Source organism: Anolis carolinensis, unplaced genomic scaffold, assembly GCF_035594765.1.
Source record: "Anolis carolinensis isolate JA03-04 unplaced genomic scaffold, rAnoCar3.1.pri scaffold_167, whole genome shotgun sequence".
NCBI lineage: Eukaryota > Metazoa > Chordata > Lepidosauria > Squamata > Dactyloidae > Anolis > Anolis carolinensis.
Window position 1 is genome coordinate 1 of NW_026943976.1, and position 22,542 is coordinate 22,542.

Below are 22,542 nucleotides of genomic sequence, written 5' to 3' on the forward strand. Positions count from 1 at the left end.
CTGATCGCGCGCCAGGCTGGCCTGGAGGGTCCTGCCGTTTTCATGCCTTACGCAGAATGGTTTAAGGTAAGAGCCTAAGATAGATCATGAGTTCTGACATTAAATTGCCTCATTTATGGTCCTAACCATACAGGTTTGCATTGGCGGACCCAAAGAGACATCTCAGGAATTTGCTATGTCCTCTGCCACAATTACCCATTGAATTTTGACTTGTGAGTTTTAACCTGCTTTATACTAGTGTGGTCTTGTGAGTATTTTTTTTTTGGCCCAGTTCCTTTTAGGAGCCAATCCTGGATTTTACTAAAGTATGACTATTTTACCGTGTTTCCCCGAAAATAAGACAGTGTCTTATATTATTTTTTACTCCCAAAGATGCGCTAGGTCTTATTTTCAGGGGATGTCTTATTTTTCTATGAAGAAGAATTCATATCCATTGTTGAACAAAAAAAAATGAACATTTATTCTATACTGTACAGAAGTTGTCATCACAAACCAACATAACTAAACCAGACAAACTGTGACCCCTGTCAAGAATTTCTTGTTACTACCATTATTTACATATACAACTGGTATGTAAGCCGCCCCAAGTCCCTCTGGGGAGATGGAGGCGGGGTATAAAAATAAAATAATAATTATTATTATTATTTTATTTTATTGTATGACGCAGCAAACAAGATAGATATGCTGGATTTCGTATCACAAAATCACAAGTCAAACACTTCCCAAGTGTCTAGGACTGTGTGATGTATTTATTATTATTATTATTATTATTATTTTATTATGACACAGCAAACAAGATAGATATGCTGGATTTCGTATTGCAAAATCACAAGTCGAACACTTCCCAAGTGTCTAGGACTGTGTGATACATTATTATTATTATTATTATTATTATGTACATTTACCAACCCTGCATGCTACGGAGTTTTGTTTGACGGGCGCCGGGCATGCTTCCAAACAAAAACTTTGCTAGGTCTTACTTTCAGGGGAGGCCTTATATTTAGCAATTTAGCAAAACCTCTACTAGGTCTTATTTTTTGGGGATGTCTTACTTTCAGGGAAACAGGGTATGTGATCTTATTAGTTTTTATGATCTATTCTATTGTTGATTGATTTGTTTTATTGTTGTGTTTTTACATTGTTTGTTTATCCTGGGCTTGGCCCCATGTAAGCCGCCCCAAGTCCCTTTGGGGAGATGGGGCTGGGTATAAAAATAAAAATAAAATAATAAGAATAATTATTATTGTATGTTATATCATCATCATCATCTATCACCTGTGGCCGAGTATGATTGTCTTCCAAGACTTGGTAGTGGGTCTTCAAATAGCTGTAAAGGCCTATTCTGGATCCGCATAGTCTTTTGCAGTTTTTGTGTGTGTCAGGAGCAACTTGAGAAACTGCAAGTTGCTTCTGATGTGAGAGAATTCGTTGTCTGCAAGGATGTTGCCCAGAGGTGAATGTTTTGATGTTTTACGATCCTTGTGGTTGGCTTATCTCATGTCCCTGCATGGGGAGCTGGAGTTGACAGAGGGAAGTCACCTGCTCTCCCGGCAACCTGTGGGTCAGCAGTCCTGCCGGCACAAGGATTTAGCCCATTGTGTCACCGGGGGCTCTATCTTTTGCATTGAGGACATACATTTCCAGATAGAAGGTGGTCCCGACAAGGGTTTGCTTGGGACGTATCTCTCTTTTCCCCTTCATTCGTGCCTCTGCAAAATCCACAGCACTGTTGGTAACAGCTGACCTCCAGTTCCAATGATCGAGAGTCAGGGCTTCCTAGTTCTCTCGCCATGTTCCTGCCACATTTTTATGGTTAGCTCTAAGCCCATCTGTCCTCTGAAATTCCATTTTCCATTCTTGAACTGAGAGTAGAGTAACTGCTTTGCGAGACGGTGATCGGACCTTTGGACAACTTGGCATCCGGTCCCACGAAGTTGAAGGCAGAGAATCATCGCTTCAGTGCTGGTGGTCTTTGCTTATATGTATTTAGTAAACAGTTAAAAACATGGCTTTTCCAGTGTGCATTGGAATAATTAACCCCACGACAGACCCCTCCTATAGAAATACCGCTTTTCTGCATTTTGTTTTGCCCCGGTATTGGAAACAACTTGACTCCCTACCCCAACTCTTCTAGATAACTCCTCAACACTTTGCCCAGATACCTTATTAAAAGGTTTTGTATTTTTTGCATTTTGTATACTTTTGCATTTTTTGACTTGACCGGCCCCCTTTCTATCTAATAGTGGGGATGTTTGTTTTACCATTTTACCGTTTTATTTTGCTATGATCTATGTCATAGGGGTTGCTATGATCTATGTCAGAGGTTGTGAGGTCTGTTGGAAACTAGGCAAGTGGGGTGTATATATCATCCTGCTGGGAGGCTTCTCATGTCCCCACAAGCTAGAGCTGACAGACAGGAGCTCACACCATCTTGCAGATTTGAACCGCAAACCTTCAGGTCAGCAGTTCAACTGGCACAAGGGTTTAACCCATTGAGCCACCATAACTCCAATATATATAATAATATAATAATAATAATATAATATATAATAATAATTCTTATTGTTTTATTTCTTCTTCTTCTTCTTCTTTCCTCTATTTTTATTTTTATTTCCTCTATTATTATTTTATTGTATGACACAGCAAACAAGATAGATATGCTGGATTTCGTATCACAAAATCACAAGTCGAACACTTCCCAAGCATTTAGGACTGTGTGATGTATTTTTGGATGAAATTATTATTATTATTATTATTATTATTATTATTATTATTATTATTATTATTATTATTTAGCTGAGTTGGATAAAAGAGAAGGGATGGAAGATACTATTTTTTAAAGACAGCAGGGATTCTTACAGCAAATGCAGGGCTGGAATGGAATATAGTTGATGCCAAAACTATGTTTCCTCCTTTGATGAGCATTTTTAGCCATCGCTTTTTAGATCTGTGTGTTAAGCAGCCCGCTCTTTTGCAGCTTCAGTACGTCGTGCCCCTTCTTTGCTCGGAAGCCCGAAATACAAGCTGGGAAGGCAGCATGGATGATGACCTTCCATGGAAAACATTATCCCGCCCCAGCTTCTGCTACTCAAAAGCTGCCTTGTGCTTATGGAAGCATCCCCTTTTCAAAGAACTATTGTGGGAAAAAGCCTTCCAGGTAAATACTGAGCGTGTGACTTGGTCCAGGTAGTAGTGTCCACTTTTCAACCTGTCATCAAAAAGTCTAATTCCATGTTCTCTGGAGTGGTTTTGCTTTCGTTGTTTAGATGCTGGTTGATAGGCTCTGACTGTAGGTCATGATATTTGCTGAATCAGGTGTAGCTGGAGGTTGGTTTGGTCATTTTTCACAGTTTCCAAAGTAAAGCATGGGCTGGTCCATGAGGTCACAAAGAGTCAGAAGTGACTGAATGAATAAACAACAACAATAAAGTCTGGGGACACAGGAAGCAGAAACTAATGATAAGGGTGACATTTCCCAGGAGTTCGAACATCAACAAGTTCCATGTGTTTCTGGCAGTGACTCAGAGGAGTCTTCCTTAGATAGAGATACAAGGTTAAGGTTAAAGGTTCATCGTCCCAGACGTTCCCTTAGAATCGCTAACAAACACGTGGGAACTCAAGGGCAGAGAAATGCTTTTTTGGCTTGTAAACATGGGTAAATACGGGAGAGACAGGGGAAGATTTCAGATAAAGCAATGTTGATTTTTGAAAGCACATCTCCTGCCTTGTCTAAGGATTCTCGTTTATGTTCATGCCTGGAATCTGTGTTTTGGATTTTACGCTGAAGTTCATGTTGCCTTGTTTTCAGGACTAATTTCCTTTATCAGAGACTTGGGACTATATTCTGCAAATTGCTTTTACCTCTGGATTATAGCCTTTTTGACTGACTGCCTTTGCATTTGGATGTTTGCTTTCTTTACTGCTTTTTATTCGGACTTTGCTATCTTTTATCAATAAACTGTTTAAACCTAGCCTGCTGTGGTGGAGTGTGTGTTAAGAGCAAGGTGATCCAGCGCTGAGGTGCAACATCTCTTACTCCAGAGCCTGGGAGCCTCCACCAAGAAGGCCCTGTCTCTGAATCTCCCTGCCTTCCTTCTTTCCTCCCAGCTGACTCTCCAAGAATGGCTTCTGATGGAACTGGCAGTCTGTCCCGACGAAGACGTTCTTTCTGCCGTTGAGAGGTGAGGGCTTGGCTTGGACTCCGTCTGAAGCCGAGAGTGTGTGACTTTAAGGGCCCGTAATCAAAGTGGGGTTTTCTCTGTCTCTGTTTGCAGGCAGGACTTCCATTACTGGGCTCTGTACCAGCACTTTCTTCCTCTGTCTGTCGCTGCTGGCGGCTGCGAGGGAGACCTAAGAGAGGCCTGCGCCGTTCTCCTTGACGCCGTCTTGGATTTCGGACAGAGGGGCTCAGTGATACACACATCAAGGTCTGAGTTGCTTTTGCAAATATCTTTGGGAGCAAAGCAAAGCAAAGTATCTACCCCAAGAAGCCTTTTTACTAAAAGACTGATGTTTTTGGTTATATGTATTCATGTAGTTGAATGCAATCGACATTAGAGCAGCTGCATCCTATTTTCTGAGATGTTCCCAATGCATCCCTGTGTGATGCCACCATATATCTAACACTTCTGCCTTTGTTTCAAATTCTAGGTCTGAGTTGGGAAAGTGTAACCATCCAAATAATCCCAAACGTTCCACATTCCAGAGGAGAGGGAACCCCGATATCTACGCCAGATTGCAGGTGACTCAGATCTGCACACAGTCGTCTCTTGGGGCTTGTATGGTGACAATAATAATAATAATAATAATAATAATAATAATAATAATAATAATGTAATAATATTACATGTGACGACTCTGGTCAGTAAAGAATACACACAAAGGGTCAGAAAAATTCTCAAAAGCAAGCTCAATGGAGGCAACACCATCAAAGCCATAAACACCTGGGCCATACCTGTCATAAGATATACTGCTGGCATCATAAATTGGACACAGGCGGAACTGGACAATTTGGACAGAAAAACAAGAAAACTCATGACCATCCATCATTCCCTGCACCCTCGCAGTGATGTTGACCGGCTATATCTGCCTAGAAGATCAGGGGGCAGAGGACTCTTACAAGTCAAACAAGCAGTCAAAGAAGAAGAACATGCCCTGGCAGAATATGTAAAGCAAAGTGAAGAACCTGCTTTGATTGAAGTCAAAAATCAGAAACTCCTCAAAACACAACAGACAAAAAACCAGTACAAGAAAACCGCACTACAAACTAGTGCTGACAGATGGCACAAGAAAACATTGCATGGAAAGTTCCTTGACAAAACTGAAGGAAAAGCTGATAAAGAGAAGACCTGGCTCTGGCTCACGAATGGGACCCTGAAGAAGGAGACAGAAGGCCTGATCCTTGCAGCCCAGGAGCAAGACATCAGGACAAAGGCCATTCAGGCCAAGATCGAAAAATCAGCTGATGACCCAAAATGCAGACTGTGCAAGGAAACCGACGAAACCATTGATCATATCCTCAGCTGCTGTAAAAAAATCGCACAGACAGACTACAAACAGAGGCACAACTATGTGGCCCAAGTGATTCACTGGAACTTATGCCTCAAGTACCACCTCCCAGCAGAAAAGAACTGGTGGGATCACAAACCTGCAAAAGTCTTGGAAAATGAGCACGCAAAGATACTGTGGGACTTACGAATCCAGACTGACAAAGTTCTGGAATACAACACACCAGACATCACAGTTGTGGAAAAGAAAACGGTTTGGATCATGGATGTCGCCATCCCAGGTGACAGTCGCATTGACGAAAAACAACAGGAAAAACTCAGCCGCTATCAGGACCTCAAGATTGAACTTCAAAGACTCTGGCAGAAACCAGTGCAGGTGGTCCCGGTGGTGATGGGCACACTGGGTGCCGTGCCAAAAGATCTCAGCCGGCATTTGGAAACAATAGACATTGACAAAATCACGATCTGCCAACTGCAAAAGGCCACCCTGCTGGGATCTGCACGCATCATCCGAAAATACATCACACAGTCCTAGACACTTGGGAAGTGTTCGACTTGTGATTTTGTGATATGAAATCCAGCATATATATCTTGTTTGCTGTGACATAATAAAATAACAATAATAATTCTTTATTTCTAGACTGCCCTCTCTCCCCAGAGGGACTTGAGCCTTCACTCACCAAACTACAGATCCCAAGATTACATAACATTGAACTATGACAATTTAATTACAGATATCTCAAATTAATTACAGGTATCTCAAATAGGAGCTCTATCCTCTATTGCCTTGTTTTCAGGAGATGCTGCTGGAGCTGGAGCTGGAGCGCAGGAGAGCCTGGCCTGTGTCCGGTGGCGGCAAAGAGGAGCTCCTCTTGTTCCGGGTTTTCCAGAAGAGGCTCAAAGGGTTGAAGAGCGGGGAAGAAATGCACCGGCAGCAAGAACTGTTCCTTCAAACCAGGTGAAGTCACGCAGTCTGCGAGGGACACCGAGGCCCCATCTCCACTGTTTATTTTACCTGTTTGAGGATGTTGTTTACATATGTACTGCTTGTTCTTTGGGCTTGTCCCCATGTTAGCCGCCCCAAGTCCCTGCAGGGAGATGGAGGCGGGATAGAAAAATAAAGTATTTTTAGTATCAGAAGTGACTTGAGAAACTGCAAGTCGCTTCTGGTGTGAGAGAATTGGCTGTCTGCAAGGACGTTGCCCAGAGGACGCCTGGATGTTTGATGTTTTTACCATCATTGTGGGGGTTACTCTGGATTACAACAACAACAACAACACATTATTATTATTATTATTATTATTATTATTATTATTATTATTATTATTTTATGACACAGCAAACAAGATAGATATGCTGGATTTCGTACTGTGTCATTATTATTATTATTATTATTATTATTATTACTATTTTACCTGTCTCTCCTTTCGGCTCCAGGCAGGACACAGCATTGTCAAATACATCTATAAAATTATATATTAAAACATAGTAATATATATTATTATTATTTCGTGTCAGGAGCGACTTGAGAAACAGCAAGTCGCTTCTGGTGAGAGAGAATTGGCCGTCTGCAAGGACGTTGCCCAGAGGACGCCTAGATGTTTGATGTTTTTACCATCGTTGTGGGGGCTTCTCTGGATTACAACAATCCTGGATTACATCATCATCATAATCATCATCATTGTTGTTGTTGTTATTATTATTTATTTACCTGTCCTTTCGGCTCCAGGCAAGACACAGCATAATCAAATAGATATATAAAATTGCATATTAAAACATAGTAATTATACAGTAGAGTCTCACTTATCCAACACTCGCTTATCCAACATTCTGGATTATCCAACGCATTTTTGTAGTCAATGTTTTCAATATATCGTGATATTTTGGTGCTAAATTCGTAAATACAGTAATTACTATGTAGCATTACTGCGTATTGAACTACTTTTTCTGTCAAATGTGTTGTATAACATGATGTTCTGGTGCTTAATTTGTAAAATCATAACCTAATTTGATGTTTAATAGGCTTTTTCTTAATCTCTCCTTATTATCCAACATATTCACTTATCCAACGTTCTGTCGGCCCGTTTACGTTGGATAAGTGAGACTCTACTGTATTATTATTTCGTGTCAGGAGCGACTTGAGAAACAGCAAGTCGCTTCTGGTGAGAGAGAATTGGCTGTCTGCAAGGACGTTGCCCAGGGGACATTGCCCAGATGTTTTGGTGTTTTTACCATCCTGTGGGAGGCTTCTCTCATGTCCCCACACGGGGAGCTGGAGCTGACAGAGGGAGCTCATCTGCATCCTCTCTGGACTCGAATGAGCAACCTTCAGGTTAGCAGTCCTGCCGGCACAAGGGTTTAACCCATTGCGCCACTGGGTGCTCCAGTAAAATATATAAAAACATACATATTAAAATACCTGATACAAAAGTTATGAAAACTCTTAGAATCTACTTCCAGCCGTAGTTTTTCTCATGCGCTGCCATGTGGAAGCCTTCCTTGGAGATGGTGCCCCAGTGACATCTGGAGCATCCCTATCAGGACATGCTTTCCGTGTTGCTTAAATGGCACATCCCAAAGTGGTTCAAGGTCGGGGTTAATGCCTTCCCTGCCTCTGCCTTAATGGTTCCTTTTCCCTCCTTCTCATAATGAGGTCAGATTTTTAAAAGGATGAGCATCATTTTGCGACTGAATGCATATTTCCCCATTGGATTGTTTAACCTTTAAATATATAATGTTTATTTATTTTCGTTCATTCAAATATACATGCATTGCAAGTGTTTGCTGCATACAGTGCAATACTTTCATCTATTGGCCTTTCATAATCATTTCTCAGACAATATATTTTCAATAATTGTTTGTTTGTTTTGTGTTTTAGGGCTGCTTGATTCTGTGGCCAAAGAGAAGCAGGAAGGCTCTTCTTCCCTGAAGGCTGCAAAAAGCTGGTGAGCATCTCTACCTCACAACCTCTGAGGATGCCTGCCATAGATGTGGGTGAAACGTCAGGAGAGAATGCTTCTGGAACATGGCCATACAGCCCGGAAAACACACAACAAACCTGTGATCCTGGACATGAAAACCTTCAACAACACATATCTCCTTTTTCCGGAGAGATGTGTTGATGAAATGGGTTGCTGTGAGTTCTCCAGAAGCATTCTCTCCTGATGTTTTGCCCACATCTATGAATGGTGCAGCAGGCCAGCTTGATTAGCACTGAATAGCCTTGCAGCTTCAAAGCCTGGTTGCATCCTGCCTGGGGGAATCCTTTGCTGGGAGATGTTAGCTGGCCCTAATTATTATTATTATTATTATTATTATTATTATTATTATTATTATTATTGACACAACGACGTTGTATGACATAGCAAACAAGATAGATATGCTGGATTTCGTATCACAAATTCACAAGTCAAACACTTTCCAAGCGTTTAGGACTTATTATTATTATTATTATTATTATTATTATTATTATTATTATTACAACATTTCTACCCCGCCCTTCTCACCCCTTAAGCAGGACTCAGGGCGGTTTACAAATATAAAACATATGTATAAAAAATTCCAGTTGCAATTCATTACAATTTAAATTAATTACATTAAAACATTCATAAAAATATACATTCAAGACACATTGAGTCCGATCTGCGTCTGTCATTATGTCTTAAAACATTATAATTATAATTGATGTTGCTTCTATCGCTCAAAAGCCTGATCCCACAACCAAGTTTTCACTTTTTTAAAAAAAAGATAGGAGGGAGGGTGCCTGTTGGATTTCATTTGGGAGGTTTCCTATGATTGTTTCCTATCTGGAATAACACCAACAAACCTCTGAGGATGCCTGCCAAAGATGTGGGCGAAACGTCAGGAGAGAATGCTTCTGCAATATGGTCATACAGTCTGGAAAACTCACAGCAACCCAGTGATTTTGGCCATGAAAGGCTTTGACAACACAATGGGATGAAATGATGAGCTGTATCAAAGCATTGTGCCAAACGATACCATAATGGTTCCAAATAAAGTTTTCTGTTGTGTTTGACATTTGCAATAAAGGGAAACCAATCACTATTAACATCCTGGAGTCCATTGTCTCCTCCGAAACGCTAATTTCTCCATAAATGTGATTTCTGCCCACCAGTTGCTTGTATCGATACTTTATGCCAAGCCTTCCATTGTTGACCCTTCAGCAATTTCAGAGATTGGGCATAAAGTAAACAGGAATCAGTTTAGCATGCCATCACTCAAAATGGCCGATGGGACTTCTATGCGCACGCGCACAGGACTCCCATCAGCCATATTTAAATATATTTATATATTTATGATATTTATCATATATATATATATATATATATATACAATTTAAAATAAATGTTTAGATATATATAGAGATATAGATATATATTTAAAGTGCCTATGACTCTCTCCCTTTGAAAACCCAGTGATAGAAAAAAAAACCAAGCCAAATCCCTTCTGCGCATGTGCAAAAAAACCCGGCTAGCAAAAATAAGGCCCGCTTCAGGGTAGCCAATGGGAGAGCGGCCCGTCCTTTAGCGCATGCGCTTTTGCTCTGAAGGCGGGCGGAGGAGCCGGAAAGCGCCTTCTCAGCCTGCTCTCATTCGGGTCCTCTCGGAGGCCGCTTCCGGTCCGCTGTCTTTTCCGGCCCGGGCTGGGTCTGAGGTGATGTCGCGCCGGGCTTTGAGGCGTCTGAGGGGGGGACAGGCCCGGTCCAATGCAGTACGTAGATTACGCCTTGGCGTCGGGCGCAGGCGAGGGGGGGCGCTGTGTGGAGTCCTTGGCAGCACCCCCGTTTTGCTCCGGTCACAGTGTTTGTCCAAATTGTCCTGGCGCCGGCAATGGAGGCCCTGAGTGCAGCGCATGCACACAACGGCACAGGACTGGCATGCCATCGCCTAAAATGGCCGATGGGGCTTCTTTGTCCTGGCGCCGGCAATGGAGGCCCTGAGTGCAGCGCATGCACAGGACTGGCATGCCATCACTCAAAATGGCCGATGGGACTTCTATGCGCACGCGCACAGGACTCCCATCAGCCATTTTGGCTGTTTTTGTGCAGGCATAGCCTCCAGCCACCCACCACGTGGAACAGCCAGCCAGGAGGTGATAGGGCCCGGCTGACTGATCGTAGCAGAGCAGCTTCTATCTTGCTGTTAAAACCATCTCACTTGTGCCTGCCTGCCCAGTCAGTGCCCACCTTCAGGTCAGTCAGCAGCAGCAGCAATGCAATGCATACAGTCATGATAAAAAAAAATTGTTTTTGAATATTTTTAATTGATGTTTTTTAATTTACAATTAAAAATAAAAGAAAAAACATGGAATTCGTGGTGGGGGAGGGGGGATTGGGTGAGGGGGAGAGGATCGGTATATTCCATTGGATCTTCGGTTCAATGAGTCTAGTCTCTTTGTGGAGCAAGTTGCTGGATGTAGAGGAGTAGTTGTTTTATTTTATTAGGGGGCAGATTGTGCCCCCCTTTTATGTTGCCTGGGTTGGCTATTTCTTATTTCAGTTATGGAGTTCCTTCAATCTGTGTCTGTCCTTTTCTTATATATTCCTGTTTCTTTGATTGGTTTTCCATTATGCTTCTTCATCAGGAAAGTCAGTCTGTCCATGTTCTTTATTTCCCATATCTTTGATTACCATTTTTTAAATGTTCCCTAACTGGCTGCTCTCCTCATCGCCACCATCCTGATTTACCTTGATTCAGACCGCTCCACATGGAGCTGGAGCTAATAGAGGGAGCTCATCCGTGCTCTCCCCAGGTTGGATTCGAACGGGCAAGTCATCAGTCCTGCTGGCACACTGTGCTATTGGGGGCTCCCACCTTCCCTATGATTAGTAGGTTAAAGAGCTGGGTCTGTTTAGCCTGCAGAAGAGAAGGTTGAGAGGAGACATGATCACCATGTTTAAATATCTAAAACAGGGGTCCCCAAACTAAGGCCCGGGGGCCAGATGCGGCCCTCCAAGGTCATTTACCTGGCCCCCACCCTCATTTATAATATAATATTTTTATATCAGTTTTAATAATATAATATATTGTATATACATATGATATTGATAATAATATTATCATTTTATACAATATAATACTAATAATAATACCATATAATAATATTAATTATATGTTATATATTACATATAATGTTACATATAGTGGTATAGTTCAATATAGTAATATATAATGCTAATATTGTGCTATGCTAATAATATAATATATTGTATGTACATAGAGCTGCTCTGAGTTCCCTTCAGGGTGAGAAGGGTGGGATATAAATGTAGTAAATAAATGTAGTAAATGAATAAATAAATAATTTTGGACTTCGGCTTGCCCAAAGTCTGAAATGACTTGAAGACACACAACAACAATAATCCTAATTAACCTGACTATCTCATTGGCCAGAAGCAGGCCCACACTTCCTATTGAAATCCTGACAGGTTTATGTTGGTTAAATTTATTTTCATTTTTAAATATTGTATTGGTCTTTCATTGTTATTGTTATTGTTTTGCACTACAAATAAGATATGTGCAGTGTGCATAGGAATTTGTTCGTTTTTTTTTTTTCAAATGATAATTCGGCCCCTCAACAGTCTGAAGGATCGTGGACCGGCCCTCTGCTTTAAAAGTTTGAGGACCCCTGATCTAAAAGGAGCAGGCTTGTTTTCTGCTGCCTTGGAGACTAGGACTCAATGGAGCAGTGGGTTCAAATTACAGAAAACATTAGGAAGAACTTACTGACTGTAAGAGCTGTTCAGCAGTGGAACTCACTGCCTCATAGTTCAGTAGAAGCTTCTCCTTTTAAGGTTTTTAAATAGAGGCTGGATGGCCATCTTTTGGGGGTGCTTTGATTGTGCTTTTCCTGTATGGCAGGGTTTGGGACTGGATGTCCCATATGATTCTATGATTAGCTGACTGGTTATTTCTGACCTCATCCTGAGTAATCCAGTTTATGTGGGTTGGGTGTCTCCATTAAACTGTTTTGGTCTATGAAAGGATGAACTAACTGGATTTCCTTTGTAATGATTTCATTTGGATGATTTCATTTGAGCAGAGCTACCTAAAGTGGGAGCCCTGATGGCGCAGTGTGTTAATGTGCTGAGCTGCTGAACTTGCGGACCAAAAGGTCCCAGGTTCAAATCCCGGGAGCGGAATGAGCGCCCACTGTTAGCCCCAGCTTCTGCCAACCTAGCAGTTTGAAAACACGCAAGTGTGAGTAGATCAATAGGTACCGCTCCAGCGGGAAGGTAACGGCGCTCCATGCAGTCATGCCGGCCACATGACCTTGGAGGTGTCTATGGACAACACCGGCTCTTCGGCTTAGAAATGGAGATGAGCACCAACCCCAAGAGTCGGTCACGTCAAGGGAAAACCTTTACCTTTACCTACCAAAAGTTCTGTGTTCATGCTAGGTGAAAGATTCTGTAAATTGTACGGAAGGTAACCTTGCCCAACTTTCATGATGGGCCTGAGGTTATTATGGAACTTTTCTCTATTGGATAGAAGGAATAATAAGCAGATATTGGCAAAATATTTAAGAGACATTTATTTATGGTAATTTCTTTATGACTGATCTACAAACCATCAGCTTTTTTTCCTTGTCAGAAGCGACTTGAGAACATACTGCAAGTTGCTTCTGGTGTCAGAGAATTGGCCATCTACAGAGATGTTGCCCAGGCGATGCCCAGATGTGTTACCATCCTACTGGGAGACTTCTCTCATGTCCCTACAAGCTAGAGCTGACGGACAGGAGCTCACCCTGTCTTGCAGATTCGAACTGGCAACCTTTAGGTCGGCAACCCAACCTTCAGTTCAACAGTTCAGCTGGCACAAGAGTTTAACCCGTTGTGCCACCATACCTCCTATCTTCAGGCCTTGGAAAGTTTCCAGGAAAAATAATGAGTACAGTAGAGTCTCACTTATCCAAGCTAATCCTTGGATAAGCGAATATCTTGGATAATAAGGAGGGATTAAGGAAAAGCCTATTAAACATCGAATTAGGTTATGATTTTACAAATTAAGCACCAAAACATCATGTTATACAACAAATTTGACAGAAAAAGTAGTTCAAAACGTAGTAATGTTATGTTGTAATTACTGTACTTACAAATTTAGCACCAAAATATCATGATATATTGAAAACATTGACTACAAAAATGGCTTGGATAATCCAGAGGCTTGGATAAGCGAGGCTTGGATAAGTGAGACTCTACTGTAATACTAAATGATAACATGAATCTGTCTAGAGGAGAGTGACTGAAATGATCAAGGCTTTGGAGAATAATCCCTATGAGGAGCAGTTTAAAGATCTGGGCATGTTTTGCATGTAGATGAGAAGGTTGAGAGGAGACTTGATGGCCATGTATAATAATGTGAGAGGAAGTCATAGGGAGGATGGACCAAGCTTGTTGCCTTCTGCCTTGGAGACTAGAACTTGGAAGAATGGCTTCAAACAAATAACCCACATTACGTGCTTTGAACTGGGATATATGGCAGTAAGGACTCAGACAATCCAGTTCAAAGCAGGTAATGTGGGTTATCCTGCCTTGATATCCTGAGTTATAGAGCTGTGTGGAAGGGCCCAAATTCTTTCTCCTTTCTCTGCCAAATAATGCTGGAAAGTGTCCAGAGGAGGGCCACATCTAAGGCAGGCATCCTCAGAGGTTGTGAGGTGTGTTGGAAACTAGGCAAGTGGGGTTTGTATATCTTTGTTGAGAGGTGTTAGCTGGCCCTGATTGTTTCATGTTTGGAATTCCCCTGTTTTTGAGTGTTCTTTTTTACTGTCCTTTTTTTTACTGTCCTTTTTTTAACTATTTATTTATTTATTTATTTCCCATACTTCTGTCCCGCCCTTCTCACCCGAAGAGGACTCAGGGTGGCCTCACAACTGGCAACAATTCAATGGCCGACATACAAATTCCAATAATATAATGACAATTAAACTCAAACATTAAAACAAAAACTACTAAAAACAACAATTACAACCACATAAGTTCAAAATCATAGTCCAGAATCAGTCCAGTGGTCAATACTTAAAAAGTCCTCAATTATTGCACTGCTAGGAATAATGCTCAATAACCATAACCATGTCTAGCAAGGCTATTCTATGCTAATCAAAGTGATCAACTGCAGTTATTCACACTTGGCCTTCATATTATCCAACATTTTTGCTTATCCAATGCTCTGCTGGCCCGTTCATGTGGTTTGGTGTGTGTGGGGGGGGGCACCAAAATTTCTATTTGCTTACACTTGAAAATTATCTTGGGCCGGCTCTGGGGGGGGAGTCCCGGGGCCAGGCGCTGCCGGAGGAAGAGGCCGATGGAGGACGAGGAGGAAGGAAGGAGCGCCGGGCGGAGGCGGAGGAGGAAAGGGCAGGAGCTCAGCAACCCCTTCGAACTGGTCAGGGCCTCACGCCTACTGTTTACTACTATTAATATTATTATTATTCTTTTATGTGTATCAATTGGTGGCATCAATAAGAGTCTAGTGTCCCGGCATCATCATCATAGCATAGGCCTGGGCCAACTTGGGCCCTCCAGGTGTTTTGGACTACAACTCCCACAATTCCTAACAGCCGGTAGGCTGTTAGGAATTGTGGGAGTTGAAGTCCAAAACACCTGGAGGGCCCAAGTTGGCCCAGGCCTGTCTTAAGCGATCCTTTTGCTGTTTTAGCAGCAAATTGACAGAAAAAGCAGTTCAATACACGGTAACGTTATCTAGTAATTACCGTATTTACAATCTAGCAATGTATTGAAGACGTTGACTACAAAAACATTGACTACTACCCTGTTTCCCCTAAAATAAGACATCACCAGAAAATAAGACCTAGTGGAGGTTTTGCTGAATTGCTAAATATAAGGCCTCCCCCAAAAGTAAGACCTAGCAAAGTTTTTGTTCAGAAGCATGCCCGCCGAACAGAACACTAGAGCATGCAGGATCAGTAAATGTACATACCATAAAGTGCTGTACATGGAAATATTGGTAGTAACAAGAAATTCTTGATAGGATTCACAGTTTGTCTGGTTATGCTGTTTTATGATGACAACTACTGTACAGTATATAATAAATGTTCATTTTTTTGTTCAACAATAAATGTGAATTCTTCTTCATGGAAAAATAAGACATCCCCTGAAAATAAGACCTAGAACATCTTTGGGAGAAAAAATTAATATAAGATACTGTCTTATTTTCGGGGAAACACGGTAAAAGGCAAACTGCATTGCATAATAGAGAACTATTATTTGGTGCAATAATAGGTATGAAAGATGTGTAACAGACTAATGGAACGGCCCGGGCTAAGCCTATGGTTCCCGTGATTTACCCTAATGTATGGAGTTAAATGTTTTAATTGCATTTTAATATTTTATTTTATTTAAATGGCTGTTTTTGTACTCTATTTTTTTGCCTCTGCTTTATTTATACAAGTACAGTTTATGCTTTAATGTCAGAAAAAGGTTGAGAAACCAGTCCTATGGGCTGAGCTGGACTAATTTTGTTTAATTTCTATAGATAACCAATGAAGAAATAGAGGATGATCTCACATCCAAAGAGGAGAAAGATGATTCCAGGCTGAAGGAGGAAAGTGACCGAAAGAACGAAGAGAGTCTGGAAAATGACCAGCAAAAAGGAGGAGCAGAGACCAAACAACTGGACCAAACGGTAAATGCCCCAGGATGCTGTGTTTGATGTCATTTAATAGATTTGTTTAATCATTTTATTGCTTTTAACTACTGTATATATTTAAAAATATTTTGTTTATTTCTATTTTAATATTTATTATGTGTTAGATGTTGATTCACATGTTGTTACAGCTTTTAGTGCTGGCCACTTTGATATGATAGAGAAAAAGTAGGGTAAAATAGAATAATAATAATAATAATAATAATAATAATAATAATAATAATAATAATGACGTATAATTGTGTGATAAGGTACTAAATGCCCCAGGATTTAAATACCACTTAAAAATGTGTAGTGCTCCTAGTCTGAGCCAAAAAATGAAGTACTAAGATTTCTGACCTTGTAAATGTTAATTTAAATATATAAATATAATATATATACATTTTAAATTATATATATATAAAACCAGTGTGTGTGTGTATATATATATATATATAATTTTTATGATAAATATTGTATATAAATTGTGTGGTAACTGGCCGGGACGGATCCTGCAAGGACATTGGCACCTAATGGTCAGCAACACCTGAGAAATAACACAACTTGGGCAAATGCCGTTGCATGCAATGAATTACCGTATTGACTCGATCCAAAAGACCTCTTTTCTTGTTAATTAGTTGCATAATTCTGGTGAAAGAAAACAGAGGGTAATTTCCACATTAAGGTTTGTTTTCTCTCATGATACCTGATTATTTGTTGTATAGCACTGACCATTTCAGAAATAGTTAGTTTTCTAAAGTAGAGCAAATCTACATGCGCATGAAAACCTGGGCTCACCATGAGTTGATTCCTGGCTGCTTTCATGAACTTCTTGTACTTCTGATAAATATACCAGATTAAACAGGCAAAGTCAGGGTATACTCCAAAGCTTTCTGGGAACTCCGGAGTATCCCACAACTTCAGGGCAGTATAGACAGCTGGATTGAATCTCATTTGGACCAGCCTGATGTTCAGATGGGACACTGACACCATAACTTTTGCCTGTGCTTATTAGAGTTAGAAAAAGGGGAGGGATTATTCTTGCAGATGGCAACAGCTCTATCAACAGAGAAACCCACATGACCAGAAAGAAGATGGGAAGCTTAGCCCTGACCTTCCTGGTTGTGTAGGCACATTTTGCTGATGTCAGAATTGGGCACCTGTGACAGCAATGAGCATGCATGGAACTCTGCAATTGGTTGGGGTGGGTGACATAGAAGGGGAGGTGATGGTCCAGCAAGGCCAGTGTGGTCTCAGCGGTTCAAATAGTCTGAAAGAGAATAAGGCTGAAATAACAGCTAGGATAAGGGAGAGGCGAATGACTGAAGTTTGTCTAACTACTCCGAACTCCAAAGTCAAAAGTGATCCCCTTCTCATATACACCAAGTATGCTTATGAAGAGAGTGGCAGAAATTTGTTTTGTACTCATTCTTTCACACATGTGCAACTTTAACATTTCTGATTTGATGTTACTGTAGTGCGATTTCTGAAAATAACAGAGTTTCCCCCCATTTTCTTTTACTACATGATCCTAGCCAATCATGCAGGTCATATTGCTGCTGCTGTTGTTTTTAACTTTTTTTATACCTTGCTTTTATCCTCAGGGGAACTTAAGGTGGCTAACAATTCCATGCTTTAGTCAAGTTTTAAAAAGTGCAATACAAAAGTTTTAAAAAACTCAATTTAATAGTAGGTAAAGGTAAAGGTTTCCCCTGACGTTAAGTCCAGTCATGACCGACTCTGGGGGTTGGTGCTCATCTCCATTTCTAAGCCGAAGAGCCGTTATTGTCCTTAGACACCTCCAAGGTCATGTGGCCAGCATGACTGCATGGAGCGCCGTTACCTTCCCGCCAGAGCAGTGCCTATTGATCTACTCACATTGGCATGTTTTTGAACTGCTAGGTTGGCAGAAGCTAGAGCAACAGCGGGTGCTCACTCCGCTCCCCGGATTTGAACCTGGGACCTTTTGGACCGCAAGTTCAGCAGCTCAGCGCTTTTACACATTGAGCCACCGGAGGCACCGGAGTACATTTTGTTAAAAACAGATTAAAACATAATACACTTAATGATGCTCCATGCAGTCATGCTGGCCACATGATCTTGGAGGCATCTACAGACAATGCCAGCTCTTTGGCTTAGAAATGGAGATGAGCACCAACCCCCAGAGTCGGACACGGCTAGATTTAATATCAGGGGACTTTTACCTTTACCTTTTACACTTAAAATAGCTTTTAAAACTCACTCCCCCCCCCCCACACACACACACACATACAATCCCAACCACAACCTCCCCAAAGCCTGCTGATATTGCAATAACATAACTGGGACAGGCAATCTTTTTAAGCTATGAGTACGTCTATGCAATAGTGTACACATTGCCTTGCCACAGAGGTTGTTATAATGCACATATAGCTGAATAATGGATGACAAAATGGGAATGGTAGTACATTTGATAGTACAGTGAGGCCACGTTACCTCTCCTCACTTCTCTTAACATTTTCTGCTGTCTCTCTTCCTACACAAAATAAATATAAGAGGGATGCAAAAATATTCAATATTGCTTCATTGTTTAAGTTCTGGATGATGATACACTTTTCAAAAGAAGTAAGAATGCTTTTTACTAGCTTTAAGTTGCTCTCTGAAACACATTTTATAAAGAAAATGTTATTTACCTGAAGTTCTATGCTATTCTATGCTATGGTATTCAGGCCCCAAAGGAAATCCTACAGAAAATCCTAAATCACTGGGTCCAGTGCAAGGCAACGAGGACTCCGTTCCCCTTTCTCCAACTTAGTCATAGAATTAGAAGGGCCCCCAAAGGTCATCTAGCCCAGCTCAGGATCTCCAAGCATCCCCAAATGTGTCGGACTACAGTTCCCATCTCCTGATATTGACACTCCCATCTCCGAGGGATTATTATTATTATATTCATTTATAACCTGTCATAGAATCATAGAATAGTAGAGTTGAAAGAGACCTCATGGGCCATCTAGTCCAACCCCCCGCTAAGACGCAGGAAATCTCATTCAAAGCACCCCCGACAGATGGCCATCCAGCCTCTGCTTAAAAGCCTCCAAAGAAGGAGCCTCCACCACAGTCCTTCTCCTACTAATGAAGCTATTGCCTCTGAAGGATTATTATTATTATTATTATTATTATTATTATTATTATTATTATTATTATATTCATGTATATCCTAGCCTTTTCCTAATAATAATATTCTCACCTTTGAAGGATGGTGATGATGATGATTTATTTACTTACCATATTTATATCCCGCCTTTCTCTATTATTATTATTATTATTATTATTATTTTCATGTATATCCTAGCCTTTTCCTAATAATAATATTCTCACCTTTGAAGAACGACGACGATTTATTTACCATATTTATATCCCACCTTTCTCTACCCCAAGGGGGCTCAATAATAATAATAATAATAATAATGTAATAATAATCATATTCATGTATATCCTACCCTTCTCCTAATACTAAGACTCTCACCTCCGAAGGATTATTATTATTATTATTATTATTATTATTATTATTTTAATAATTTTCATTATTATTATCTTCATTCCCATCATCCCCAGCACATTTGATGGGATAAGCCAGTTTTAATAATGATGATGATGATTATTATTATATTCATTCCCATCATCCCCAGCACATTTGAGGGGATAGGCCAGTTTTAATAATGATGATGATGATGATGATGATGATGATGATGATGATGATGACTATATTCATGTATATCCTACCCTTCTCCTAATACTAAGACTCTCACCTCCGAAGGATGATGATGATATTATTATTATATTAATAATTTTCATTATTATTCTTATCTTCATTCCCATCATCCCCAGCACATTTGAGGGGATAGGCCAGTTTTAATAATGATGATGATGATGATGGAGAGGTGGGTAAGAAATAAATAAATAAATAAATAAATAATAATAATAATAATAATAATAATTTTATTATGACACAGCAATTGGATAAATTCCTCTCCTTGTAATTAGGACTTTATTTTTCTTTTCTTTTTGTTGTGTCAACCTAGAGGCGTGGATGATGGGTTGTGTTGTCAAATTTCAAGGTTGGGGGGCCTGTAGTTTTGTTGTTTGGTCCGCTGCCCTGATGCCATTACTCTTTTATATATATAGATATAATCAATATTATTGTATTGTGTTATTATATTGTATTACATTACAATATTACTATCAATATTATATGTATATACATTAGATTATATTATTATAAATTATATTGTCCATTATATACAAAAAATACACACATATATACATATATACATATACATATACAGTAGAGTCTCACTTATCCAACGTTCTGGATTATCCAACGCATTTTTGTAGTCAATGTTTTCAATATATCATGATATTTTGGTGCTAAATTCATAAATACAGTAATTACTACATAGCATTACTGCGTATTGAACTACTTTTTATGCCAAATTTGTTGTCTAACATGATGTTTTGGTGCTTAATTTGTTAAATCATAACCTAATTTGATGTTTAATAGGCTTTTCCTTAATGCCTCCTTATTATCCAACATATTCGCTTATCCAACATTCTGCCGGCCCGTTTATGTTGGATGAGCGAGACTCTACTGTATTATAAATTATATTGTCCATTATATACAAAATAATACACACACACACACACACACACACACACACACACACACATATATATATATATATATATATATATATATATATATATATATAAAATTTTCAGCATAGCATGTTATGGGTCTTAAGGCTGGAAATAAATCAGATTGGTAAAAAAAAAATGCAATTACTGTATTATTCTACTCATTATTTCCTCTGGAAAGCTGTGTGAATTTTCAAAAATGTTGCCATGTGTTGTCAAAGGCTTTCATAGGTGGGTTGTTGTGAGTTTCTGGGCTGCCACCTCAAAAAGCAGGGCCAGCTAACACCTCGAAACACAGGATTCCCCCAGGCAGGAAGCAGCCAGGCCTTGAAACTGCAGGCCATTCAATGCTAATCAAGGTGGCAAATAACAGCATTCACATTTGCCTCCAACAGACAAGAGTTCTTTCTCCCACCCTGGGAGTTGCAGTCCAACCGCACCTGGAAGCCTGCATAAATTGCACTCAGTGAGCAAAGAAACTCAAGAGTTCAAATTTAATGACTGTTAACAAGAGATGCTTTTCTAATGGACAAGTAGGTAGATATGCATGAGATTTTTCTATAGTCCTGGCCTGTCAAGATCAAGGGTTCCTGGGCATGTGCAGATGCACCGCTATCTGCTTGTCTCTTTCAAAAAGTATGCAAAATTACTGTCATGAAGTGAGCTAGTACTTTCAGCAAGGAAAATAAATTATTTCAGGCTGCATCATGGAAATCTCATGCAGAAATTGTCTTCCCATAAATATATGTCCTGAACAATAGAAATAATCTCTAGCTTGTGTTATCGAAGGCTTTCGTGGCTTGCTGTGAGTCTTCCAGGCTGCATGGCCATGTTCCAGCAGCATTCTCTCCTGACGTTTCGCCTGCACCTGTGGCTAATGGCATCTTCAGAGGTTCTGCTGGCAGTGAAGCAAGTGGAGTGCATAAATGAAAGAAGCCTTGTCTGTTTGAAGCAAGTGTGGATGTTTTGCAATTAGCAGGCTTGAATAGCATTGAGTGGCCTTGCAAAGAAAGATAAAAACTTGGCTGTGGGATCAGGCTTTTAGTGAACAGGGCAGTGCAATAAACGATCTGGAAAATGTGGAATTGACTATGGAAAGGCTGGATTGTGACTATGGATGGCGTGACTTTAATTGTAATGTTTTTAAAAAGTTTAATAATGTCAGTTTTTAGTGTTATTTAATTTTAACGTCTGTATTATATGTTTTAAGGCATTGAATAGTTGCCTCCATGTAAGCCAACTTGAGTCCCCTTCGGAGCAGAGAAATGCGGGGTAGAAATAGAGCCAATAAATAATAAATAAAGTCAATCAGTGAGGGTATCTGCATACAGATAGCCTGGTCTCTATTGCCTGGAGGCATCCTTTGTCTGGGAGGTGTTAAAAGGCACTTGATTGCTTGCTGGGCGCTGGGCCTCCCAAACAGAGGATGCCTCCAGGCAACATCAGCCAGGCTAACCTTACACAGATACCCTCACTGATTGACTTTGCAGCTTCATGGCTACTCGTTGCTGTTCAAATGTGCTAATTGCAACATTCACTCTTGCTTCACACAGACAAGGATTCTTTCTCCCACCTTGGACATCATTCCACAGAAGATGCCTCCAGTCAATAGAGGCCAGGCTACCTCTATGCGGATTCTCTCACTGATTGACTTTGCAGCTTCGTTGCTACTCCGTGCTATTCAAGCTGGCTAATTG

General features: G+C 40.4%; 2 protein-coding genes across 4 annotated transcripts; both read left to right on the forward strand.

Annotated features, from left to right (window-relative positions):
• Positions 1–15: 15 nt before the first annotated feature.
• On the forward strand, positions 16–9,576 carry LOC134295270 (Fanconi anemia group A protein-like). Of its 3 annotated transcripts, none has more exons than XM_062967118.1 (6): positions 16–66; positions 4,108–4,181; positions 4,275–4,427; positions 4,651–4,741; positions 6,305–6,465; positions 6,945–8,344. In XM_062967118.1, the coding sequence occupies exons 1-6, from the start codon at positions 43–45 to the stop codon at positions 6,994–6,996; spliced, it is 555 nt and encodes a 184-aa protein (XP_062823188.1). In that variant the 5' UTR covers positions 16–42; the 3' UTR covers positions 6,997–8,344. The 3 variants fall into 3 exon arrangements, with proteins under 3 accessions (XP_062823188.1, XP_062823186.1, XP_062823187.1); XM_062967116.1 differs by lacking the exon at positions 16–66 and adding an exon at positions 2,541–3,157 and having other exon boundaries at positions 6,945–8,342; XM_062967117.1 differs by lacking the exons at positions 16–66; positions 6,945–8,344 and adding exons at positions 2,545–3,157; positions 8,386–9,576.
• Positions 9,577–14,774: 5,198 nt separating this feature from the next.
• On the forward strand, positions 14,775–22,539 carry LOC134295269 (uncharacterized). The gene is made up of 3 exons (XM_062967115.1): positions 14,775–14,911; positions 16,022–16,171; positions 22,399–22,539. Exons 1-3 carry the CDS (start codon positions 14,831–14,833, stop codon positions 22,537–22,539), a joined length of 372 nt encoding a protein of 123 aa, XP_062823185.1. The 5' UTR covers positions 14,775–14,830.
• Positions 22,540–22,542: the final 3 nt, after the last annotated feature.